The sequence below is a fragment of the Notamacropus eugenii genome, chromosome 1, assembly GCF_028372415.1.
Source record: "Notamacropus eugenii isolate mMacEug1 chromosome 1, mMacEug1.pri_v2, whole genome shotgun sequence".
Taxonomy (NCBI): domain Eukaryota; kingdom Metazoa; phylum Chordata; class Mammalia; order Diprotodontia; family Macropodidae; genus Notamacropus; species Notamacropus eugenii.
In genome coordinates, this window is record NC_092872.1 from 525,914,692 (window position 1) to 525,942,090 (window position 27,399).

A 27,399-nucleotide genomic window follows, 5' to 3' on the forward strand; every position below is an offset into this window, starting at 1 on the left:
ACCTTTCTCTACATCTTCTATTAGAGAGCTGTCTAGAACAGTAGCCAAAGGTTAGAGTGACATGCCCATTTCACTGTGGAAATTAGCCCAGGAAGATGTGAGTAAGGGCAGGTATGGCCTCTGAACTTGGAGTTTGTCAGTCCCAGCTCCTCTATGCCAGGTCAGACCAGGTACTTGCCTATGTCTCTGACTACAGATGTGGAACAAGAATCTCTCAGAGAGCACAAGGCCTGGGATATTCTCAGAGAAGCTTGTGAGAGAACTGAACCAGAACCCTGAATGGAGAGAGGAGGGTAAAGAAATGGGGTAGATTCCCCAGCACCAGTATCTTTGCTCTTGGTCCCTGCACTGTGTGTCCTTTGCTACACAAAATTTCAGAGCTGAAAGGGACCTCAGCAGCCATCTAGTTGAACTTGAATCTCAAAAGAATCCCTTGTACAACATAATGAGTGTCTGCCACTAGGTGGTGTAGTAGATAGGGAACTAGGCCCGGAGTCAGAAACACTAGAAAGATCAGAGTTCAAATTTGACCTCAGACATTTGCTAGCAGTGCAACCCTGGGCAAGTCACTTACCCCTTGCTTAAAACTAGACAAGGAAATGGCAAACCATTAAAGTATCTTTGCCAAAAAAACCCAAATAGAGTCACAGAGTCGAACATGACTCCTCCTTAAAGACCACCAATGAAGGGGAGCTCACAATCTCCCGGAATAACTGATTGCACTCTTGGACAGCTTTAATAATTGGGAAAATTTCCCTGGCATCAAACCTAAATTTGACTCTGCATCTTCTAACCATTGCCCCTTGTTCTGCCTTCGGGGGCCAAACAGAACAAGTCTAATCTTTCTTCAGTGCATGACAGCCCTCTAAACACTTGAAGAGAGCTCTCCTGTCAGCCCCCTCCTCTTTCTCTTCTCTGATTCTTCGCTGATTCCCTCTCCTCCCACACACCAGGTGCTTACACCAAGGGCTCCCACACTCAACAGTATAAATCCACCTACCACCTTAACCCCCTGGGAATTTCCATTTCCCCAACCCTCACACTCTCATTCTTCCTTGTCAGGACTCTACCCCCTGCCTCTATCCCACTAGTGTGCATGTATCTCATTATCAATCCCCAGTGGACCCTCCAAAGCAAATGAATCTCATCTGCTTCCTGCCCAGCTTTCTCAGCTCCCACTTGACTTGGCCTCCTTGTCAGCCGCCTGGGAAGAAGGATCTCTCTCCCTCCATTCTGTGACTTCAGGCCCTACTAGTCCTAGGAAGGACAATACTAACCTCCCCTTCCTCAGGGTGCTTAGGAGGAGCCCTGGTTGGCTGGTTTCTGCTCCATGATCACAAAGAAGTTCACCAGAGGTATTAATCCAATTGAGGTGATTGACCATTCACCAACTCCCCCAATAATACACACACACACACACACACACACACACACACACACTCCACCACCATGACCCTGACCCCTCCAGAAGCACTGTTGGCCTTGAGCCTGACCTAGACTACAGTCAAATGGATCTCTTCAAACTTATCTAATCCACTCTCCTCATTCTACAGATGGCCGGGCAACCCAAGAGACTGACCCAGCTTTATCGTCAATCAAAGAGCCAGGACTACAGCCCCATTGTTGGTTATCACTTCACTGCTCTTGGCATCAATATCTGTTAACTACCCACTTGTAATACTGATATTTGTAAAGTGCTTCGCAGACTCTAAGGCACTAATAAATACCAGCTACAGAGGCAGACCTAGAGTCAGGAAGAACTGAAATGGAACATACCCTCAGACATTTGCTAACTACGTGACCCTGGTCATGTCATTTGACTTCTGTCTGCCTCAGGTTCCTCAACTGTAAAATAGAGATAATAATGGGGATACCAACATAGTGTCCACTTCCTGGGATTACCATTAGGGTGCACTGAGATAATATTTGTAAAGCACTTCACATAGTGCCTATCATGTAGTAGGTGCTTAATAAATGCTTGTTTCCTTCCTTCCTCCCTCTCTCTGTCCTCAGTTCCTACTCTGTAAAATGAGAAGATTGGACAGAATGACCCCTGAGTTACTTTCCAGCTTTAAGATCTATAAAGAAATAGTAATTTGGTCCCCAGTGGATAAATGGTCAAAGGATATGAACAAGCAGTTTTCAGAGGAAGAAATAAAAGCTATCTATAGTCATATGAAAACATGCTCTGAATAGCTATTGATTAGAGAAATGCAAATCAAAACAACCCTGAAGTACCACATCATACCTATCCAATTGCCTAACATGACATAACAGGAAGATGATAAATGTTGGAGAAGATGTGGGAGAGTTGGAACACTAATTCATTGGTGGTAGAACTGTGAGGTGATCAACCATTCTGGAGAGCGATTTGGAACTATGCCTAAAGGGCTACAAAAATCTGCATACCCTTTGACCCAACAATATCATTTCTAGGGCTATGTCCTAAAGAGAACATAAAGATGGGAAAAGGACCTACATGTGCAAAAATATTTATAGTAGCTCTCTTTGTGGTGGCCAAGAACAGGAAATCCAGGGAATGCCCATCAACTGGGGAATTGCTGAACAAGTTGTGGTATACAAATGTAACAGAATACAATTGTGCTATAAGAAATGATTGACAGATTTCGGGAAGAAAAAGCTTGGAAAGACTTACATGAACTGATGCTGAGAGAAGCGAGCAGAACCAGGAGAACATTATGCACAGTAACAGCCATAGTATTCAAGGACAGTTGTTGATAGAGTTAGCCCTTCTCAGCAATGCAAGGACCTAAAACATTCTCAAAGGACTCGATGCAAAATGCCATTCACATCCAGAGAAAGAACTATGGAGTCAGAACACAGAATGAAGCAGAATATTTCCGTTTTTGTTATGTTTCCTTGTGTTTTGTTTTGTTTTTCTCATAGTTTCTTCCATTCATTATAATTCTTCTATGCAACATGACTGGAGCGTAAATGTATTTAATAGGAATGTATGTGTAGAAATCATATAAGATTGGATGCTGTCTTAGTGAGGGAAGGGGAAGGGAAGGGGAGAAAATTTAAAACTTATGGAAGTGAAAGTTGAAAACCAAAAACAAATAAATAAATTTGAAAAAAAATAAATAAAGCTGGGAACTGAAATTCTTTAGAAATGCAAAAAAAAAAAAAAAAGGAATAGTAATTTGGGGGGTGGGATGGAGACAGAGTACCAACCAGCTACAACTGGAAAGATAGGTCTTTGAACAACTGGAGAGATAGGTCTTTGACCTTTGAAGGAAGCTAGTAATACCAAGAGACAAAGGTGAGGAGGGAGGGCAGAAGAATGATTTACGTAAAGGCAAAGAGACAAATGGAATGTCATGTATAAATAACAACAAGGAGTACAGTTGGGCTGGATCACCAAGTGTAGGAGAGGGGAAGGTAGACAGGAGCCAGACTGGCTATTATATACTAAGAGAGCAGATAGGAACAGCTGACAGGATCTGGTTGAAGTGAGAAAATTAAACAGCATGAACCTTGAAGGAGTTGATGGGACTGAGAGTGGTAGAGGAAGTGGCAATGGAGGACACAGAGAATTCAGTATCCCCCACCACGAACAATGAATCAGTTAAAGGGTAGGAGTGAAAAAGTAAGCTGCCTTAAGGGCAGCTAAGTGGCACAGTGGATAGAGTGCCAGGCATGGAGTCAGGAAGACGTGAGTTCAAATCCAGCCTCAGGCATTTACTAGCTGTGTGACCCTGAGTAAATCACTTACCTCTGTTTGCCTCAGTTTCCTCATCTGTAAAATGAGAGCTGGAGAAGGAAATGGAGAACTACTCCAGTATCTTTGCCCAAAAAAATCCCAAATGGGGTCGTGAAGAGTGGGATGTGACTGAAAGGACTGAACAACAGTAATGATACAATCCTACAGACAATAGGAAGTCACTGACATTTCTGGAGCAGGGGAGTGACATGAAAATAACATAGCTTTCATTTATGTGACACCTTAAGCCTTATAAAGCAATTTACACATATTACCTCATTTAGTTCCCACATCCAACCCTAAGAGAAAGATTTCTTCAGCTCTTCAGAGGTCTTTGCCAAACCTGATCCACTTTTGACTGGCTGCTCTTGCCTACTGTGAAACAGGCTTCCTAGACATCCCCAGACCCAACATCACCACCTGTTAGTATTCTATTCACCTCCCTTCCAAGAGACCCCTCTCCAGACACTAATACTCTGCTTGGACTTGGTCCTCCATGTTTAGCACACTCTTCCATCCCTCCCCCTCCTTCTCTACCCAAATCCAATGATTCTGTCCCCAGCCCCAGCTGTCCAGTCCTTCACAACCATCTCCCTCACCACTACCCCCAAGTGTCCCACTTCAGCTCTACCCATCTCTCTCAGGGTGTTCCCTTACCTTTTCCACTAATGGTTGTACTTTTTTAAAAATAAATTTATTTATTTATTTTTAGTTTTCAACATTCCCTTCCATAAATTTTAAATTTTCTCTGCCTTCCTCCCCCTCCCTTTCTCAAGATGGCATGCAATCTGATATAGGCTCTACATATACATTCCTATTAAACATATCTTCACATTACTCATGTCATACAGAAGAATTAGGACCAATGAGAAGAACTAGTGGTTTTACATTTTTCACTCCTACCCTTAGACTGACTCATTGTTCATGGTGGGGGATACTGAATACTCTGTGTCCCCCACTGCCACTTCCTGTACCACTCTCAGTCCCATCAACTCCTTCAAGGTTCATGCTGTTTAATTTTTTCACTTCAACCAGATCCTGTCAGCTGTTACCTATCAGTTTCCACAAGACACTCTCCTTCCTTCCTCAATGAATTCAGGGTCTAATTCAAAGCTTTTCTTTCCTCCTCAGTGCCTGCCCCCATAGTAGGGGGCATCAACATTCATACTGATACCCTCTCAAATATCCCAACTTCCTAGTCATTCAACTTATTTACTGTTATCTAGTCCTACACTAACAGCAGCTAGGTAGCACAGCTCTGTTCGAGCACTGGGCTTGGGTCAGGAATCTCTGAGTTCAAATGTGGCCTCAGACATTTGGTAGCCATGCAACCCTGGGCAAGTCACTTAACCCTGTTTGCTTCAGTTTCCTCATCTGTCGAAGGAAATGGCAAACCGCTCCAGAATCTTTGCCAAGAAAACCCCAATATGAGGTCAGAAATGACGAAACGACAAAAGTCCTACACTCCACTTCAGTTATGTACCCTTGATTCTGGCATCACAGACAAGTATTCCATTTCCATGTTCATAAACTCTGAGATTCCTTTATCTGTGTCTTCTAATCCTTAACTCTGTTCACCATCTTCACTGTGACCTCCAAAGAAATGAAGTAATATATCAGTAAGGCACTTAACACAGTGCCCAACACATAGTGAGCATTTAATAAGTGCTTATTTTCTTACCCTATCCCTTTCATCCCTCAATTCTTTCCCAGACTACCATCCCTTCCCAGGCTACACTTTCCTCCCTTCTCTATCTCGACCACTTGGTAAACTAGTTCAATTCTACACTATCATTTGTTCTAGTCCAGGGGTGGGGATCTGCTCTAGTCCCTTTCCCCCTGGTCTTATCACATATCATGCTTTGCCAGATCCCAATTTGGGATTACTCCTACCATCCGTTGCCTTTTCTCTTATTCATCTGGTGAGAGCTGAACAAAGCTGGAAAAGTCACAAAACGGAGGTGACGGAATCCAAGCAAATCTGTTACATAAGTTTACTGCCTCACTGCAGCAAGGCAGCCCTTTTACACCTTGCTGAAAGATTCATTTTCCCACAATGGCTATTCCAAATCTTTTCATCTCTCCTCAGGCTCCCTTGGCACCCCCTCAGCTGAGAGCTTTGCCTGAAACTTCACTGAAAACGCGAAGGCTACTCAGTGAGAATTGTCTCTTCTTCCAGCCTCCTCATATCACATCGTTCAGATGTCTTTCCCCATTATCTCCTCCTTTACCAGCTGTCATGAAGAGGTGACCCTTCTCCTCCAGTCAAACCCCTCTACAGATATACCGGATCCCATCTATTCCTGTCTTCTCTAGCAGATTGCGCGCTCTATCATTCCCTACACTTTCTCTAATCTTCAATCTCTCCCTATCTACTGCTGCCTACAAACAACCCGTGTCTTTCCCATCCTTAAAAAACTCTCCCACGACCCTCCTCTCACTGCCAGTTATTGCCTTATATCTCTCCTCCCCTTTTCAGTTAAACTCTTTAAGAAAGATGTCTACATTCCATGTCTCTGCTGTCTTCTCTCTTCTAAACCCTCTTTTGTTGTTCAGTCACATCTACTCTTTGTGACCCCATTTGGGGTTTTCTTGATAAAGATATTAGAGTGATTTGCAATTTTCTTCTCCAGCTCATTTTACAGATGAAGAAACAAGGTTAAGTGACATGTCCAGGGTCACACAGCTGAGGTCAGATTTGAACTCATGAAAATGAGCCTTCTTGACTGTAGGCCCTCTGTGCACTATGGCGCCAACCAGCTGCCCATTTAAAGTCTCTACAATCTAACAACTTCATTATTAAACTAAAATTGTTCTCTTTTAAGTCACTAATGATTGAATTGCCAAATGGTCTTTTCTCAATCTTCATCCTTCTTTTCTAGGATGTCTAGATTTTCCTGCCTAGATTTTCACAACATTGTTCTCTCCTGGTTCTCCTCCTACCTGCCTGACCATTCCTTCTCCATCTCCTTTGCTACTACATCTATGTCATGCCTGTTAATTGTGGGTGCTCGCCAAGGTTCCATCCCTAGATCCCTTTCTCTTCTCCTTCCATACTATCAGTGATCTCATCATTCTAATGGATTAAATTATTATTACTATGCAAATGAATCTTTTCTGAATTCCAGTCTCACATCACCAGCTACTTCTTGACTATCTCAAATGGAAGGTCCCATAGACATTTTAAGCTCAACATGAAAAAATGGAATTCTTTATCTTCCCTCCAAAAAATCCTTCCCCCTTCCCAGCTTTTCTATTATTGTTAAGGGCACCACTGTCTTCTCATTTATGTAATCTTGCATCATCATTGACTCCTCTCTCACATCCATTCCATATATCCAATTCATTTCTGAGTCTTGTCACCTTAATGATATCTCTCATATATGTCCCCTTCTCTCCACTCACACAGCCACTACCCTAGTGCACATGGTGCAGGTGCATACCCTGGTGTCTTCATCACTTCATTTATGGACAGGATGGAAAGCAAAAGCCTTCTAGTTGGTCTCTCAGCTTCAAGTCTTTCCTCTTTCCAGCCATCCCCCATTCAGTTGTCAAAGTAATCTTCCTAAAGCAAATATCTGATCATCTCTCTCCTCTCTCTCTCTCTGTCTCTATCTCTATCTCTCTTTCACACACACACACACACACACACACACACACAATGTTACTCTCCCAACTGCATGCCTAGAGTGTTCTCCCTCCTCAACTCTGCCTCTTGACTTTCCTCAGAACTCCAATCCTACTTTCTACAAGAAGCCTTTCCTGGTCCCCCACAATGTGAGTACATTGCCTTGGAGATTCCTTTCTATTATACCATATATATCTTGTATGTACATAATTGTTTGTTTGATATGTCCCCCATTAAAATATCAGCTTGCAAAGGGCAGAGACTTTGTACATACTTTCCATCCTCAGCTCTTAGCACAATCCCTCACACATAATAACTTCTTAATAAATCCTGATTGATTGAAGGAACTTTAAATGTCATCTAGTCTGACCCCCTCATTTTATAGATAGCCAATATCTATAATCAATCAATGTCCTTTTGTGAACATAGACATTAAGGTAAACTTAAAAAAAATTCAACAACTACATCATCCCAGTGCTTACTTCCCAACTATGTGGTTACCTCATTGATGTGCTTAGCACAATGCCTGACAAAGAGTGGGTGCTTAATAAATGTTTATTAATTGGTTGATTAATGAGAACTGATTGGTAGGATAGAGGGGGAGGTACAGAACATGGTGGTACCCTTTCAGCCCTGTCCCATCCCAGGCATTTATGGTAGAATCAGAAATTCGGGGTTGAAATTTAGTCACAGCATTGAAAGTTTGGGGTTGTAGGGGCCAGCCTTAAATTTTCAGCAAATACTTTTTGGGACAGATAGAGAGTGAAGGAGGGGTAGGGGTAGGCTGGAGTCAGACTGAGAAGAGCTTTAAATTCCAAGCAGAGGAGTATGTACTTTCTCCTAGAGGCAATAGGGTGTCACTGAAGTTTCTTGATCAGAGGAGTGACATAGCCAGATCTAGGGTTTGGTGAAGATTATTTTGGCAGTTGTGTGGCAAATGGATCAGAGAAGAATCATAGATCATAGAAAATTCAAAAGCAGCAGCCATTTCTTCCACCCTAAATTCCACAAAGGTGTTACAGTCATCCATAGAATAGTTCAAATGCCATTTTTTGCAGGAAGTCTATCATCCACCTAGGTAGCACAATGAATAGTGCACTGGTCCTGTAGCCAGAAAGACCTGAGTTTAAATCCAGCTTCAGACACTTAGCAACTGGACAAATCACTAAACCTGTTTTCTTTAGTTTCCTCAGCTGTAAAATGGGGATGATAATAATAACAGCACCTATCTCGTAGGATTGTTGTGAGAATCAAATGAGAAAAGATTTGTAATGTGCTTAGTATAGTATCTGGTGCATAGTAGGTGCTAGATAAATACTTGCTTCTTTCTTCTTTCCTGGTCCCTACCTTGCCCAGACACTGGGCTCCTTTCCCTCTGAGATTACCTTCCATCTACTCTGTGGATATCTTGTGTACCTGTTATCTCCCTTATTAGAAACTGAACTCCTTAAGGACAGAACTAGTTTGTTTTTTTTTTAATTTAATCTTTGTTTGTATCCTCAGTACTTAGCACAATGCCTTACAAATAACAGACAATTAGTAAATGTCTACTGACCGAGTTTTTTTTTCCTTTCAGTGTAGTGAGAGATGCGGAAGGGAGAGACAAGATGCTCATTAACTGAAAATTTATTTTAAAAGAAAGATTAAGAAAGTAGGGCAAAATATAAATATCTCCTTTAACTTAGGAAGCAATCTCCCAATTACCAACGCGCCTCCACTGAAATCCAACTCTGTTGCCACAGAGTGATGGGGATGGGAGTGACCCTGGGTTCTCAAAGGCAGAAGAGCGGAGTACAAGTCTGGAAATAGTACAGTCTCAACTTGAGATTGTACATCAGCCATGATAGGACTGGCTCTAACCCTATAGTGTGGAGCTGGATCCAAATGGATCTTTCCTGGCCTTGTTTTCCCAAGTTAGTATCCTACTTTACCCCTAAAAATTTACTTTATTTACTTCACATATATTTTTGTATTGATGTTTTTGCATCCTCATTGTTTTGTTCTAGTAGGATGTAAGCTCCCTAAAAGCTGGTTATCCCCAGCAGCCAAACACTTTATAAACACTTTGATGCTTTTTGAAGTTGCAAAAAAGGGAAAGTTAGTCTTGTCCTAAAAATTAGAACTCCCCATTAATAGAATGAGGGCGCCACTGGAAATGAGGAGGTGAGAGCAGTGGGTTCTCCTTCCTGAGGCTGGATAGTCACTTGTTGGGTATGTTATAATAGGGATTTTTTCCAAACATCGGACAGATTAGATAGAACCCTGGGGTCCTTCCCAACCCTGAAATTCTGTGATTCTGTTCCGAGGCCCTTTGCCTCTGGGCTGCCACCAGGGGCTGAATTTTGTTCAGCTCCAGCAGTTTGTGATGACCATCCCTTAAGGCAAGGAGGCCCACAGTGGTGAAATCACAGATCGTTGAAGGATTGAAGTAATCCTGGCCTAATCCCACTGCCACAGAAAAGAAACTCCTGGCTGGTGTCCAACTGAGCACTTAGGTGATAAAAAATGCAGCTGTGATTTATCCAAAGGGCCTCAGGCTTTGAGATGAGGTAGGAGAAGATGCCAGCCTTAATTTGTGCTCCATCACAGAGCTTTTTCAGAATGGCAGGGAAGGAACAGAAACCACCTCCATGAAGCAGTGCCTGGCAGGGAGGAAGAAAGAAGACATATAATGCAAGAATCATAATCTTAAACAGGTGCCAAGGGCAAGAACCAATTTCCCTGTCTCTTTCATTAATGTCCATCTCTTGGGCAATCAAGCACTTTTAATTTATTTATAATTTAATAATTATTTTATTTCATTTGAACCAGACCTCTGATTTCACTGGTGTGAAGGAGGGGATCTCCCTGCGTGGAATCTCCCTCCACCAATGCAGATGGACAACTCCCATGTAACTGATAGGCCTCTGAGTTGTCAAGGGACACTGAAAAGTACACATCAGTGACAGAACTTGAAATCAGGTCTTTCTGGGCTCTAAGACCAGTCCTCTTTATGCCACCTGTGAGGAAATATAATTGTTGGGAAAACCTTATTTATTACATTGTTTGAACCTAGCTTTATGTGGCTAGGAAATTGTCTAACCCAAAAGCTTACTATAGAGGTCAGGTTGACCTCAGAGACTTCCAAGGAAAACAAATTGCAGAACCCTGCGGATTCTGCTCAGGTCCTCTGACTCCAAATTCTATCACCCTTTCCCTGTGCAGATTGCTTCAGAAACTAGAGTAGAGGATATCTTTAAAGAAATGAATGAGTGCAAAAAAGATGACTGGTCACGTGCCAAGAGGGAAGGGTAACAGGTGAATAGACCCTAGGTCCTCTGGTATCCTTGCAGTGAGAGGAGAAATCAAGGAAGGCACTCAGCACTTTGGATGAACCCACTGCAATGAACTTATGGGAAAGGAGCTGGCATGCATGACTCAAGATCTGCAGTGCTGGAGGTCAACACCCACCCAAACAATAGCACAGATACACTGGTCTACGGGAGTTAAGCAGTGGATGGGAAATTGAACATTAGGTGAACAGGAAGTGTGTCAATTTGTTTTATGTACATAGGCCAAGAGGCCAGTGGGAGCTTGTGGCAGGGGTTTGGGGTAGGAGAACCAAACTACAGCCAAGAAAGAGTCGCAAGACAAAAGGACGTTATTCCGGTGATTTTCGGTTTTTCTTTTTGCACAAAAACAGTCCATTTATTCAAGTGTTCTCCAGCACAAGTACATTAGAAAGGATCTTTATTATACTCTTCTGGGCACCAAAAAATGGGATGAAGGCGGAACTGACAGACTCTCTACATCTGCTGCACGCATTGACCTCTTTAATTATTTCATAAACAGCTATGTCACGAGCATCACTTACACAGAGATACAACAGAACACCAGGGGAGGGCTGAGGGCTGAGGGCAGAGGGCCAGGGACTGCTCCCGCCAACCACCCACCCACCTACCCGCAGGATCCTCTCACTCACGCCCTCTCCCTGTGATGTCGCAGAATCAGACTGTGAAATGTACACTATTTATTGTCAATAAATAGAGAAGCAACCTGAAACAAAATAAAACAAAAATAAAATAATGGAAGGATGCTGAAACCAGAACAGAAAGGGAAAAGGTGGGTTTTTTTTTTTGTTTTTGTTTCTGTTTTTTTCAAAATAGGGAACTTTTAGAAAAACAAAGTTGGGGAGGAGGGAGGGGGGAGAAACGCATAGTCTGGGAAAAATAAAAGTCCTGCATTTAGCTGCATGGAATGTGGAATCAAGCGCTCTGCCTCTGGGGCCAAAGCCAGATCTCTGTAACAGTAAGAATTTTGTTGTTTTGTTTTTTTAAAACCAAATCCTCTACAGAGTTTATTCTTCTGTATGAATACATGATTTCCCACAAATAGGTAAGCACCCGCTACTTCAATGCCTCAGCTAAAACACATGAAATCGCTCATTTAGTTTTCAAGTACAAAGTTAAAATGCCTTTTTAATAATAATATATCAGAGTAAAATAATAGTCTCTTTTAAACTCCACTACAAGAAAACAAAACAAACAGTCATTGTCCAGACAGCAGACTTAATTTAACAATATATATTTTTAATAAAATGTGTTTTTTTTTGTTTTTTTTGTTTTTTTTAGCACCTTGTTGATTCACCTACTCCCGCTGTGTCTTCTAAGGAATTTAGGCATTTCTTTCCCTCTCTCATTTTGTTGACATCTAGGGTTGTTCAACAAAATTGCTTTACAAAATGAATTGTGACATATTTCCAATTTCCCTGTTCATCTCCCCAGGTTTGGGGCTGGAGACCGCTTGATCTGGCTTCAGGTAAAGCTACCCCCTTCCAATCTGGGCTGATCCGAGGTGAGAATTTCCAGTTACTGGAGTCAACAGGGACTTGCCCATTCCTAAGGGCCTCCTCCTACTGGGGTCGGGGAGACACAAATTGGCAAATCACAGATGCTAATCATGGGACCTTCCCTGACCCCACTGCCTCTGAGCTGCCCATTCCTCCCTACCCCAAAACTCCACTTTTTTGGGGCCACAGCTAAGCAAGAGGCCACCAGAGGCCAACCTTAGTTGGCATTTCTGAAAAACAGGTGCAAGGGAATGAGTAGACTCTCTCCCTTCCCTTTCATCCCCATCCTTCCTTTACCAAAATGTAAAGATTTAAGAGCTGGTGCTTAGGGCAGTGGGGTTGATCCTTTGTGCTATGTATCCTTTAGCTGTCTCTCCCCTTCCAGATACCCCTGGGGTTGACCACCCACCATGGTCACCCAGAACAGTTGGATAGGTGGAATTCTCATCCAACTGGCCCTGATGAATCCACAGTCTCAGTAGGGAATGAGAAAATGGGAAGCCCCCTTCCTGATAACCTTCTCTGTCCTACTTGGTACTGGAGAAAGGACCGGGGTTCCTGCCTGGTTATGCAACCCAAGGGGTCCCCATTACCCCATTTATTTGCTGAACAAGGGCAGTACCTGCTAGTCATTTAGATTAATGTCTCCACCATACCAGAGGACGCCTGACAACAAGGTCAAACGACTGATCCGCCAGGACCAAAGCACCAGGTTGGGGTAGGAACAGAGATCCTACCAGACAAAGTCCTGGGGGAAAGCGGGCTTGCTGTAGAGGCCAGCTTTGCCCACGGAAGTCTCTGGCGTGTGTTTTATTCTGTTCATTTCAGAATGTTTTCAAGACTCAAAAATGCTTCCCTCCCCCCACCCCCATCCCCAAATGATATCCAAGATGTCTCAGTACCTCTGTCCCAATGCGGGCCAGGGCCCAATCCTACACTAGCTCCAGGGGGTTCCTGGGAAGGCTTCTAAAAACAGCTCTTGAGAGACCCCAGCCCCAAACAAAGCTCAGCACCAGGCATAACAGTGACAGGAATTCTTAAAAACTGCATCCAAAATCAACTTTTATACATATACACATATATATATATATAGAATCTCATATAGTTAACTACTTATCTAAGATATGAAAACTAATGATTGCAGTGTTCCTGTAAGAACGTTCCCAAATGGCTCAGCTGAAATGTTTCCTTCTTTTGCTCCCAATTGTAGTTCCCAGACTGTCTTCTTAGCCTGGGGTTGTATTCCTATCTAGGGTTCCCCCCCACTAGCAAACTCTGGACCTTCTTACTACCAGACAAGTAAGAGAAGATGAGAACTGGCTGCTCCATAAGGGAGGTGCCTCTGAAGGCTTGAGGGGAAGAAGCAGTACCTTCCCATTGGGATCTACCTAGACCCAGCATATCACCCAGGCCAATTTAATGAGCCCACCAAAGTCTCAAGACTCTGCCAGTCACATATGAACACCTGCTCCTTTGGTGCCAGAAACTATCCTTGGGAGCCCACCTCATGAGCAACTTTGCTTTCCAATGGGATGTTCGGCTGCAAAAAAAAAAAAGAAAGAAAGAAAGAAAGAAAGAAAAGAAAAGAAAAGAAAGGAAAAAAGAAAAAAAGGCATTTGCTTTCAGGTATAAGGAGATCAGAAGTGGCAACTCGGCACCCCTATTCTATCTCGTGTTTTTTAGAGGGGCCGGATCCAGAAATTTGGATCTATTGGTTTACCCCTACCACCACATCTGGGTTTTCTATTTCCCTCGCTCACCCTGACCCTACCCGAGGGTTTAATACCAGCTAACGTAAAGCCCCTTGGGTTCTCAGCAGCAGCCCAAGAAAGACTAACTTCCTCATTTGACTCAGTCAACAGCTGCATTCTTTGGCACTGTGCCCTACCAAGTACTGGCAGGGTGGTTGGTCTGTCCCCTGAAGCCCTCGTTGCTACAACATTGACAGATGTGGCATAATGACAGAAATGGTAGGAACAACTCAAGTTGAATCCTGTCCCCTCCCTTTCTGTGGTTCCTACAGACCACTGTTCCCTTTCAGCCCAGCTTTCCCCAGGAATGAAGGTAGCTGGGAGTGCGCCCCACCCTCTGTTGAACTTAAGGAGACCCCTATGAATTTTTACAACTTCACACCCCAACTTCAAGGCCCTCACCCTCTCCATCACTCAACACAGTAACCCAAAGAGCCTGCAAATGCCAGAGGGCAGTGACTTCTTATAGAAGGCTCCCAGGCACACACCTTCATTCCAGCATCAACCTATTTGCCTACAAGTCCCTCTATCCTTATGCTCCCTGTCCATTATGGACTCATGGGTCATTTGGGTCAACCTCTGCTCTGATCTGACTGGAGGCAGTGGGTTTGTTCAAGTAGCTCCCAAAGCCACTTTGCCCAGTACTTTATTCAGCCAGATCCAGGACTTGCCCAAATGACTCTTGAGTTGTTTGCTCCTGCTAGGCAAGGGGATGTTTCCCATTAGAACTTTCTGCTCTCTAGTCTCTCATGACATAGGAAGGTTAGCCACTGAAAACTAAGCCCCCAAGATAGTCACAGTTACAATTCAGTTCTCCAAGACTTCTCTTCCGAACAGCCATCATCTAGAAAGCATAGCCTGGTCACCAGAATAGAACAAAAGGGAGGGTGAGGTCCTCTCCCCTGGAGGGGATAGGGAATCCAAAATCAACCCCCTACAGGGCAGAATGCATTCTGGGAGGACCACATCCTCATACGAGAATCTCCAGGCTGGGATATGGGGCCAAGTCTGTCCCCAAACCTAAAAGCCTAGCCCATAGGATGATGGGATAGCATGCTTGGTTGGAGGGCTATCAAGAGCCCCCCCCTTAATTAGGTGTTTAATACCAATATCACTGGGAAGGGCATAAGGCTTGGCTAATATGAGCTCAGCCCAAGTCCATCCAGGTCAGTTTTTTTTAAAAATTCAACATTTTTAAGCACAAGTCTGGGAAACGGACTAGACTATATTGTATCAAGAGCAAGGAAGAGGCTTTGGTGCTGAGAAGCAGAGGATTAGTGAGCAGGAGTTGGGAGGGCCCTGCTGGCATAAAGCTGGGCACAGCATGAAGGGAAACAGTGAAAAGACACTGGGGACTGGGAAGACCTTGGAAACAAGTGTCGGCTATGAGGGGAGGGAGCACCTTGGACTACTCAAGAGCAGCCCACCTCCTCCACTAGCCACTCCTAGAGTGGTGCTGGTGGCCTCCCAAACCATGGTGGGATGGAGTAGGGAAGTGAAGCCCAGCTGGATAAAGAAGGGACATAAAGGGGAGCACCACAAAGAACAGGAAACCCAACACCAAACTCATCTCCAGTGGAAAACCAGTCATGATCCAAGAGGAGAAAACATCCAACACCAGTCACAATGCCATCCCTAGACTTAAAGGGATGGGTAGCTTAGTGTAGTTATTAGATGCCAATTTAAACAGAAGTTGGGTCTAGCCTATTGGGGAACCAAGAGCCAGACAGCCCAAGTGACAGCAGGAGTCTTTGGACATTGTCCTGAATGGACACCAGCTGTGGTGTTTGAAGGCCTGCCTCAGACATCTATCTCCCGCACCACCCAGTTGCTCTGCTTGTATTGGTCCAAGGCTCACTTTCCTATTTCCTCCAAGAAGTTCCTCAGGCTAAGGTGGAAAGCCAAGAAAGATGGATGAGAAGGTTGACTTGGGTTGCACCTTGGAATCAGATGTTGGCATCCAGGGTTTGCTAGCTCAGGCCCTTCCCATACTTCATGGGAAGTGCAGGCTATCATTTGGATGGGGGTGTTTCATAGCTAAAATGTCAGCTGATCCAATCTCTCCCCTACCACCTGTAGCACCTTGGGAACTCGACAGCTCCTGGATGGCATGGAGAGCCCCTCCCTCCCAAAGAAAAGGTTAACTGCATTCAAGAGGATAGCAGGGTCGAGGTAAGTGGTTGTACGGGGCTCTACTCCACGAAATATTGGATCTTGGGGAAAGGTTATGTCTGTGTGTATATAACAGTGCAGCTGTAACTGTGTAGAAGTATGTTTGTATGTAAGAGATAGATTTGTATGGGGCTATCTATGCCTGTGGCAAGGAAAGAGAAGGGTAGAAGCTTAGCAAGACTAAATCATCTGCCCCCTCTCCCCTACTGCATTATATTTCATATATATGTCCCTATCTATGTATTTATATAGTGCCTATCACCAGAGGTCCTATCCTTCTGGGGATGGTAATATGGGACCTTGAACTTTAGAGAGCACCTCCTATCTCTGCAGGTCCCAGGAGGCTCCATCCCCCCTCCCATTATAAAATATATATCTCTATATGCCACATATCTACACCCCATCTATCGAGGCAGGCATCTGCCCATTGGCTCATACCCTAGAGCCACTGAGTGTTTCCTCTTCCTACTGCCCTCACTGGGCCACTGGGCTCCTGTCTGCCAAAGTAGGAAGTGGGTCAAGTCTCTGGAAATAGGACTTGAAGTGTGGCTGACTCGAGGTAAAAACAAAACAAAACAAAATAAAACCAAAAACAAAACCCCAAAAAGATGATGAAAGAGTGCAGCCATCATCAGACCAAGTACTAGGAGGAGGGGTAGAGGAGGAGCCACACATACAATTCACATCACATTTAAAAGGAAAGAGAGACTGCCCCTGTCTTTCCTCCCTCCAACTCCTGATATTCCTTAGATTTGAGAAGAACAAAGGGAAAGCTGAAGGAGGAGAGGAGCGACAGGACTCCAGAAGGCAGACTTTCAGGGACTGGTGAGCTGCCAAATTAGCACTGTACAAAGGGGAGTATGGGCCCGGCCTGAGAAGGGAGGGGAGGGGGAGCCAGGATTCCTAGGAACCAGGGCACTGAAGCCACTGAAAAAAGAAAAAGCACCCTGTTTTCCCCACCCTTCTCCCTGCACCTTGGTATTGAACCTAAAGGGAGGAGGGAAGGTAGCATTGGGTTTAATTTTTTCCCAAAGGAAAAAAAAATTTAAACAAACATAATCAGAATCAGAACCTTAACAACAATTATAATAACCCATGTCGTCAGCCTCCCAGTATAAAACTGTAGCCTATGTTTGGAGATGACCAAAAACATCACCCCCCTGGGTTCAGGGGCCGCCTTGTGTAAGGAAGGGGCAGATGGGAGCAGGATGGGAGGGAGGTGGTTTCTCATAAAAGAACACACAAAAGGCGACTTAGACAGAAAAGCACCAGTACTTTTTGTATGTTTTTTTATTTCCTCCAGGATGGGGTTTTAGCTGTACATAGCCCCAAACTCTGGAAGGTTTCCGTACCCCTCCATGAGATATCCTCCAGAGTCAGTGGAATGACTCAGGTAGGGGAGCCAGGAACCTAGCCCTCCCTTGCCCCTGCCATCTGGCCCAGGGAGTTTTCCTTTTGGGAAATTAAAAAAAAAAATTATTGCATGACTCAGGAAAGGTTGTCTCCTGTTCGGGCGTCTCACTGTCTTTAACACCCCCATCCTTAACCTCTTCCCTGCCCCTTTTGGCAGGGAGAAATGGGACATGGGGGATTATTTCCTAATCCCCTTTCTTCACCATTTAAAAAATTAAAATAACGTAAAATAACGATTTTTTAAAAAAGAAAAAAAAACATCTCTCCCTTTTCTCCATCCTTGGTTAAAACCCTTTGCACATAAGGCAACATGGAAGGTGATGTTTTTACTCATCTCGCTGTTGAAAAGCACCATTATGAAGTCGGGTTGTACAGTAGTAACAGTACCTTTTTATATATAGATATATATCTTGTATCTATCATATATATATATAAACTGTAAACAAGAGGTAACAGCGGCTTCTACAAGCTGATTTTCTTCAAGGTTTCCTGTGTGGTAGGCACCTGAAATACTGTATAAAAGTGGATTGTTGTGGGTGTTTTCATCTTCCCTGTTGCTAGCTGGGTTTCACTTTGCGTCACCAGGAATGGTGCTGGTAAAATCCCACTCAGTGGCTGGAGGTGACCTTGGCTGCCGCCACCTGCCCCAGTGTCTCCCTAGTCTTCTGTTCCTGCTTGTGCTCCTAATCTAATCAGACCCAAGCCAAAAACAAAACAAAAAAAAACCCCAAAAACAAAAAAAACCAAAACACCAAAACCAAAACAAAAAACAAAAGACCAAAACAACCCCCCCAAAATATATATATATACACATTATATATATATATATATATATATATATATGATAGATTTCTATAGCATATTTCTTTTCCCTCCCTCCCCATTCTCATCTCTCCTCTGCATGGTAGAGTTGTTGTTTTTATTTCGTTGAAGATCTTTTTTGTTTTTTGCTGTAGTCCCCTGTTTTCCTACTCCTCCTCTTACAGCATTAAAAAAATGATAAACCCTCTTATTTCAGTCACAGCGAGAAGCCAAAACCGAGACAAACAGAAAACCCCTCTGGAAAGAGTGGAAAACTAAAATGTTTGACCCAAATAATAATAATAATATTAATAATAATAATAATAAAGAGGGGAGGGGAAGCTTGGTTTGGTTTTTAAATAGGATCAAAGTTTAACATTGAAAAATCAGGAGATGACGTCCAACCCTTTTGCTCGGCGATGCCTTTGCGGATGTTTTCATGTCTGTGGTGGTTTTTTGCGTTTTGTTTGTTTGTTTGCTTGAAATTCCTTTTTTTCTCTTCCGGGTGCTGATACTTCTCTCCATCCTCTCGTTCTTGGTGGTTTTGCTTTGATTAGATGTCACTATCCCAGTTCACTTCCATGTCCCTTACACACAGGCAAAATATTCCTTCAAAGGGGCGAAGAGGTGGCGGATCACAGGAACACTCCATGACCGGCCTAGCAGTCTTTGCCTTGCCAAACGGCTCATGTTGGAGACATCCGTATAATGGACTGGGAAGCCAAAGACCCTAGAAGAAGATATTGGCAAAAAGGGTAGGAAGGGGTGAACCTGGAAGTCCCTTCTTTGAATCTTACACAACTCAGAAAATCTGAAATTGGAATACATGCCACAGTTTTTGAGGATTGTGTGAACAGAAGGTATATTTGGGATATACTTTGGGAAATATGACTTAACATACACACACATCTCATCTCTGCTAAGCTGGCCAGTCAGCCAACCTGCAGAGTTTTAATTTAATTTCTGAGAATTTTGTTCTGGGCTGACCAAAGCCATTGTTTCTCAAGTTCCCAAAGTTAACTTTAAAAATGACCACTGATGAGTTTTTCATTACCATCTGTGAAAACTCATAAAAATGACACCATTACTCATTACAAACCCTGTGGATTTGATCCCTGAGGGAGGCAGTGTGGTAGAAGAAGTGGGGTCAGGGCACCTGAGTTCCAAACTCTTCTTTACCCCTTCCCTACTTGCCCAAGGGACCCTTAACCCATCAGAGTTGCTCAGTTTCCTCACTTATAAAATGAGAGGGTGGGACAAGGTGATTGCTAAGGTCCCTTTTAAATCTATCTTAAAAATCTAATAACTTATAAATCTATGATCAATCAATTAAGCACCTGTTATGGGTTAGGCAGCTGAAATACAACTAAAGCAATGAAATAATCTCGACTCTGAAAGATCTTACAAATGCTGTGATTAAGCAAACTTTATTAAACCAATACAAGTTACTGGGAGTTTCTGATAACAAGATCACAAACCTAAACCTGGGAGTGACTTTAGAGGTCATAATTCAAACCCTCCATGGTCAAAAGGATGAAATTCAAGGCCCATAGTATCAGTTAGCCAGTCAATAAACAAGTATTAAAGCACTTTCTGTATTCCAGGCACTGTGCTAAGTGCTAGAGAAATGAGGTGAGACTTGCACAGACAGTAAAAAGTCAAGGCAGTATTTGAACCCAGATCCACCTGATTCCAAAGACCTTTCTGTTATATCACTGTCTCTCTTAGGTGACATGGGATTTGAATTAGTAATAGTATTACTGTCATAGAAATACATATTGGGATATTTCCCCCTGTGCTTTTCCTTCCCTTAAGAAATCTAAGATTCTGAGATCGTGCCTTACTTTAGGATCTCCCAATCAAGTTCACTTTGTTCCTGAGGGTCCATATTTATGTTCCAATAGCTAAGTCCATGCTCAGTAAAGAGTATGATAAAACGAACCCTATTTATCTCCCTGTGTGTTTCTTGGAAATCTCACTGTTGCCAGTACCTAGGTCAGTCCTACTAGGTCAAAGAAGGAGACTCACAAGAGCCAGATCATTTTCTGAATTCTGAGACCCTCCCTACTCCTGCTCCCACCTCATATACCACCCCACCACCCAAGGAAATCTGACTGAAGGAGGAGAGGGAGAGCGAGGGTACCTCTCCATTTCAGTGCACCATAAGATGTCCTCTTTCTCATTCATGAAGACGGGAAAATGCTGGTCTTTGCCCTGCTTGATGGAGTTTGACCTAGTTGTAATGGTCCTCACTTTGCTGAACTAGAAAAAACCAAGAAGAGAAGAGGTGTGAGCATCATGGTAGTACTGCTATGTTCTGGGCCTACTGAGGTCTGACCCAATCTCCTCCAGGCAGGGAAACAGGATCAGTTAATCAGGCTGATTACAATGATGAGGCCCAAACTGCAGGACCAAGTGGAGAGTTTGACTCACCCTGTGCCTCGGTACTCCTTCCCCGCTCTTTTGTGCTGGCCTTGACTTTTTGTTTTAGCTCAGCTAGCTCCTAATTTTAGCTTCTCTTGTTCCCCCTTCCAGACAAATAGGTCTGGTCTCCAATGTGTTAACTTGGAGTTCAAGGAAGGGCACTGCTTTCTGCCCCAGGCACAAAGATGCCTGAAAGTTCTTTAAATGCTCTGAAACGCTGACTCCAATAACAAATTCTCAGTGAAAGTGCTTCATGCAGCTTCTGGTGACCTTGGAACTTGAGTCTCCTGGGAGGCTAGTCTTGAACAGAGAGCAGATGAAGCTGTGGCCAGGAAGCCTCAACAAGTACTCCATGTCCACTCTGAAACGGGCTAATCCTGGCCATGAATGTAAAGACAGGGAGAGTAGAGCATGTGGCTGGACCCGAGTTGGTCCCAGGCACCTCGTTTCCATCCCACCAATCATTCTGTTTTCCAGACTGGCTGGAGCACTTGCACAGCAGACATTCTTTGGTCCTACTTCTACCTTCCTGCTCCAAGACACCTTTCCTTCTTCTCCAAAGTTGGTGGTTTTCTAAAACACCATTCTAACCTGACACCCAGTCCAGGCTTGCCAAGAGGGAAAACAGATGCTTGGTCCCTCACCTTTGCTATCCTGCCATGCTCCAAACACTCCTGAAGCTCCAGCTTATCATTCACGGTAGATGCCAATGGCCTAGAAGACAGAAGAGGTATATCAAAAAGGAGGAAGACTTGGACACAGCCACTTCCAGACTCCACCAGACAGCTCCTGACTTACAACACCAACAATACCCACCAACGGGTTATCCAGTTGCACAAATCCACTGAAGGATTGTGCTAAGGCTTATGTAGAGAAACTCACACTTGCCCATCTGCATGATGGCAGATGGGGTCCTGTGAAAGTTAAATACAGGGATTTTAAAATGCACTTCCCTGAGTTAAAAAAAAAAAAAGTACTGACTTTTGGGTGCCTGTTTTAAGTTAATGAAATGAGTTGAAAATTTAAATAAGATTGTTTTAATGTAGATTTCTACACATGCATTCACAATCCTGCGAATCCATACACCAAAGATATATCCAACACCCACATTCTCTTTATTTTCTATGTGTATTGGCTCAGTTTTTGCACCAACAAACAAAGAATAAGAGTATTCATCCACCTGGGCCTCATTATTCCAGGCTGTCTACATAGAGTTTTTCTTCCAATAAGTAATAGGTGCTTAATAAATCATACTAAATGATTCCAGGCCTTAGATATGGGCCACCCCCAGGGATTGGAATGGATACTCTGGGCTGGCTTATTCCCTTGGGTGTCAAAGAGATGGAGTAGGCTACATTCTCCTAGGATCCCTAGGTAACAAAAACAGTTCTGAAAACTTGGACTCAGATAATAAAATTCTAGATGGCATAGTGGAAAGATCCCTGAATGGTAGGTTCTACTCCCTGCTTTGCCTTTGGTCTTGGGCAAGTCTCTTGGCTTGCTTCTCTGGGCCTCAGCTTCCTTATCTATGAAACACAGCAAGTTTAGATAAGTCTTTCAAGTCCCATCCAGTGGTCATTGCATGATTCAACCATCTCGTCCAAACACCTAAGATCCCATGACCCAATGTTTAAGATAATATAAATGAAAAGGACACATACATAGAAAATCTTTGCGGCATTGTAATGACCTCTTAGAGCTTTCCCCATCCCCCACCCCCAGACAATCTTTGTCCAAAGAGAACAACAGATGACTCCTCCTTCTGGGTGGGGGCAGACATAGTCACTGCCCAACTTCAGTTTTGGCTTTTTTTGGTCATATACATGGGAGGGTTTGATGGGTGGTGGTGGTGGTAGGGTAGGATTGCTGGGTAGAGGTGGAGAAGGGATTGCCTCATACCCTGGCTCTCCATTTCTTTTAAACTAGACCTGTGATTCCATGTACTGAGCTCACCAGTAGGCCACTTCCTCTACCATTCCTCCGTGGCAAAGAGTTGCCTGGGGCAACGAGCAATAAAGTGACTCCTCCAGTGTCAATTGATCAAAAAACATTTACTAAGCCCTTACTGTAAACAGTGCTGGTTCTTATGTTGAAAACGAAAAATAAATTAATTAATAAAAAAAAAAACCTGACCCTCACCTCCACCAGTTCTTAATAGAAACTCTGTATTAAATTTAAAAATAAACCAGCATACAGGGTAGAAAATTTCTTTTAAAAATTTCACAATCTGCAAATGTTTATTTTTTCTTTAATTATAACAGTTTGCAACATATGGTAAAAAAAAAAAAAAATAACCCAACAACAGTGCTGGCTCTTAAGGAGTTAACATTATAATGGGAGAGACAATATAAATAAGTACAGACTAGACGATTTTGTGCTTAGCCTTAATCACTGAATGGGCATTGCCTCAGTCAAACTGAGACCTGGGAAAAGACCTTAAAAAGGCCATGGTCTCTCACTGCAATGGGGGCTATCTTCAGTTGTCCTGATATATATCTTGCCACTGGGCCCAGATGGCTCTGGAGCAGAAAGTGAGGCTGGTGACTTTGCACAATCCTCCAATTAAATTTAAATTAAATCCAATTCATTTGTATGTCTTGGTCCTCTTTGAGAATGAAGGACCAACAACAAGGACAGCAACAGACTAGATACAAAATAACCCTAACAAAGCAAGGTGTAGCAGCTGGGGGGTCTGGGAAAGGGCTCCAGGAAAAGGGAGTATTCTTGTTGAGTCTTTAGGAGAGCAATTGGAGCATGGGAAATAGCCACATCCTAGGGCATGAACCTACATCTTCCCAGGTCCAAGGCCACCACCTCTCTATTAATATTTTATTCAAATATTTTTATATGTATTTAGTATTCATTTATCTATGATTACCTCTCACCTCCCCCCAGCCCAGTAGGGAATTAATTTTGTTTCTGTCTTTGTAACCCAATCCTTAGAATACAGTAGGAGTTTGATAAATGTTTGCTGAATGACTCTTTAAAAATGAGCTAGAGTATAAGTTCACTGATACAGTAACAGACTTCCCTGATCTCAGTGTGAGTGCTAGTCTCCCAGCAGAGTTCAGGACTAATGATCACTGACACTAGGGTACAGTTACGGTATCTGAAAGACCAGGTTCCCAAAGGCAATAAAAAGGAGAGCCTCAGTGAAAGCATTCCCTGACTCCCAGGTAAACAAGGAATACCAGCGAAGTGATGGGGGCAGGGAGGAAACATACAAAATATGCATGCCGTACACATAAGCCAATCATATGTAAGCTTACATAGACCTCACAAATACACATGCAAACTACTGATACACGCATATACCCTGCAGAGAGTGAGAATAGGACACACACACACACACACACACACACACACACACACACACACACACACACACACACACACACACACACACAGCAGCTCCATCATTTCATCCCCATGTGCTCTAGCAAGTCACTGTTGTAGGAGGCTGGGGGAGGGAGGGAGGAAGAAAGGCTCACAAGGTTGACAGTGCTAGTGTGGCCTTCAGAGGACAAAATTTACAGCACACTAGTTTGGGGGGAGTCCCTCCCCCAAAGAAGGCCTATGTGAATATTTGGCACCAGTATTGCGAGAGACCCAATTTCTTTACAGGCCCCTCTGGGTTAGGAGAAAATTCAGGGCAAGAGAAAACATTTCCCAAAAGGTGTGGTGAGGGGTTGGTAGGGAAGGTGGACAAGTTGGGGGAAGAGATCCATCTTTTTTCCCCCACTGAACTGCAAATTCCAGCAGGTGTGGTTTCCCCACCCCCCTAGGGGGGCATCAAAATGTCTTTTTATATCTTACACAGAAGAAGAAACAAGACCTGTTTGGCAATGAAACTGAAAGTGCTTCTCATTCTAGACCACAAATTATCTTCACCTGTGCAAACACAAGTTTTAAGTCCTTCAAAAAACTGGTCTAGGGCTGCCAAGGAGGTGAAACCTTAATGGATTAAAGCAGAATTCTTTCAAGTACCAAGATGCTAACTGTTCACAGCTGGGCTTAACCCATAGGCACCTATATATAGTAGTAGTAGTAGTAGTAGTAGTGGTAGTGGTGGTAGTGGTAGTAGTAGTAGTGGTGGTGGTGGTGGTGGTAATAGTGGTAATGGCAGTAGTAGTAGTAGTGGTGGTGGCGGTAGTAGTAGTAGTAGTAGTAGTAATAGTAGTGGTAGTAGTAGTGGTGGTGGTGGTAGTAGTAGTGGTAGTGGTAGTGGTGGTGGCGGTAGTGGTAGTAGTAGTAGTGGTGGTAGAAGTAATAACAGCAACTACCTGTAATGCCTGGGGCAAGACATCTGTACTGCTTGGGCCTTAGTTTCTTTATCTATGAGGAGCTTGGGTTAGATGCCTCTGAGGTTTTTGCCAGGCCTAGGTCTGTAATTCTCTGAACTGAGGAAAGGCAGCACCACCTAGTCACTAGAGGGCCAGCCTTGAAGTCGGGACAACCGTGTTCAAGGTTAAGTCATTTAACCTCTTGGTGTCCCAGGAAAATCTTTTGGTGTAGTGGAATGTATTGTATTTGTAGTTACAAGACTAGGGAATCAAATTTCATTTCTGCTCTTTACTCCTTATTTGTGAACTTTGGTAAAATCATTTATTCTCTGAGCTTCAGTTTCCTCATCTGTAAGATGACAGGGCTGCAAAGACTAGGGGACCTCAATGGTTCCCTATCACTCAAAACATCCATGATCTTGTCTGTGATCATAGTACTGAAGGCACTTATTAGGTAACATGATACAGTGACTCCACTGGAGGCAGAGAGCCTGGGCTCAAATTCTGACTCTGATGTTTACTGCTAGTGTGACTATGAGCATGGTACTTAACCTCCTGGGCCTCAGTTTCCACATCAGTAAAATGGGAATAGAGAGAATAACATCTACCTCACAGAGTTGCTACGAGGATTAAATGAGATAATGTATAAAGTACTTGGTGTGTGTGTGTGTGTGTGTGTGTGTGTGTGTGTGTGTGTGTGTGTGTATTCATCCTTCATTGCCGAAGAAGACCATGCCATCAGAGAAATGATGACATGACTTGCACTTGACTTTGTTTTGAGTGAGGGAGGGCTGTGCAGGTCACTAGCCTCACTTCTCCTCCAGAGCCATCTGAATCCAGTGACCTGATATTCATCAGGATAACTGGAGATGACCCAGGATGAGGCAGTTGGGGTTAAGTGATTTGCCCAAGGTCACACAGCTAGTGAGTGTCAAGTGTCTGAGGTGAGATTTGAACTCAGGTCCTCCTGACTCCTGCACTGGTGCTCTATCTACTGCACCACCTAGCTGCCCAAAGCACTTGGTAAAAGCTTAACTGGTTATATAAACATGAGCTGCTAACCATCTGTATTATGTTACAGACAAATTATACATCTGTGGGGAATTGTCTTATCAGGTCTTCCCAAGACTGATAAAACCATAGGTTTAGACTCTTCCCCCTGCTGTTTCCCCATATATCCCACCCCTCAAAAAAATCCTGACATTTACATAGTGTTTTAAGGTTTCAGAGGCTGCCCGGTGTAGTGGATAAAAAACTAGGCCATGAAGACCCAGGTTCAAGTCCCACTTCTAACACATACTGGCTGAGCGACCTTGGACAAAATCACTTAATTTCAGCACTTTAGGCAACTCTTTGAGACAATAAATTAAAGAGACAGTGGCAACTTTCACTGGCATTAGAGACAGTCTCTTCAACTGGGGGTCCCTCATACCAAGGAAATCACAAGTCCAATCTCTTTAAAATTCGCAGAGCACCTTACATACTTGATCTCATTTAAGAAGATTATACATTATACAGTTCAATCAATATAAAATCAGCCACACTACTAGAACAACCATGGGCTCCTGAAAGGAGAGGACAATTATTTATACCAAGCAATCAAACTGTGCGCAGAGAATATGGCTTAACTGATGTAACCTTTGTGAGTCTCTGTTCCCTCTCATCCTTTGCAAACACAAAAAGGAGAGAAGCTAGAACACTTGCTGATTAAGGAAGAGAGGGAGAAGGCAAATGGGAGAGGGGAAACTGAGGAGAAGGAAGCAAAGTTCATTCCAAGGGCCCTGAGCCCTTCTAAGCCATGCAAATCACCCCAAATGTGCTGGTGCTCTCACCCTGCTCTCACCAACCTGTTCATACCGGGAAGGTTACCCCAGAAGTAGCGAGCCCTGTGTGCTGCTGACACTTCTTTGGCATCAATCATCACAGGGTTGGACTACAAGACAGAAGACAGGAAAAAAAATGAAAAGGTTTGTGAGGACCACTGACAAAATCCCTCCAAGCCATAAACTGAAGCAGGGCAGCTTCCATTCCTGCTAGACCTTCCACTTGCTCTTAACCTCATTCATCAAATAGAACCAGAGCCACACACCTCTAGGAAAACCCAGGATTGATCGAAAGATCAAAAACTATAATTCCTACAGGCTGAAACTGGAAGAGAACTGGATTTGAAGCCAGTGGACATTGGTTTGATTCCCAGTCCTGCTATCTTCTTCCTGCATGACCTTGGGTAGGTCACTTAATCTCTGACCTCAGGTAAATCACTTGAAGCTCTGACTCTCAGGTAGGTCACTTAACTTTTCTCCTTAGTTCCCTCATCTGCAAAATGAGTGTATCAGATTCGACATCCTCTAAGGTTCTAGCTATCAGTCTACATA

General features: G+C 43.5%; 1 protein-coding gene across 8 annotated transcripts in view; it reads right to left on the reverse strand.

Moving 5' to 3' along the window:
- Positions 1-27,399, reverse strand: part of DNMT3A (DNA methyltransferase 3 alpha) — a 182,075-nt gene that overhangs the window by 18,551 nt on the left and 136,125 nt on the right. For 4 of the 8 annotated variants that reach the window (XM_072633888.1, XM_072633889.1, XM_072633884.1 and 1 more), the window contains 4 exons: positions 26,857-26,957; positions 21,386-21,455; positions 20,461-20,579; positions 18,601-19,047 (listed from right to left, as the gene is read on the reverse strand). In XM_072633888.1, the coding sequence (XP_072489989.1) occupies positions 18,906-19,047; positions 20,461-20,579; positions 21,386-21,455; positions 26,857-26,957 (432 nt within the window). In that variant the 3' untranslated portion in view covers positions 18,601-18,905. Of the gene's footprint in view, positions 1-9,853; positions 9,995-18,600; positions 19,048-20,460; positions 20,580-21,385; positions 21,456-26,856; positions 26,958-27,399 lie in introns of those variants that run through there. The other 4 variants (XM_072633885.1, XM_072633891.1, XM_072633887.1 and 1 more) reach the window with 3 other exon arrangements.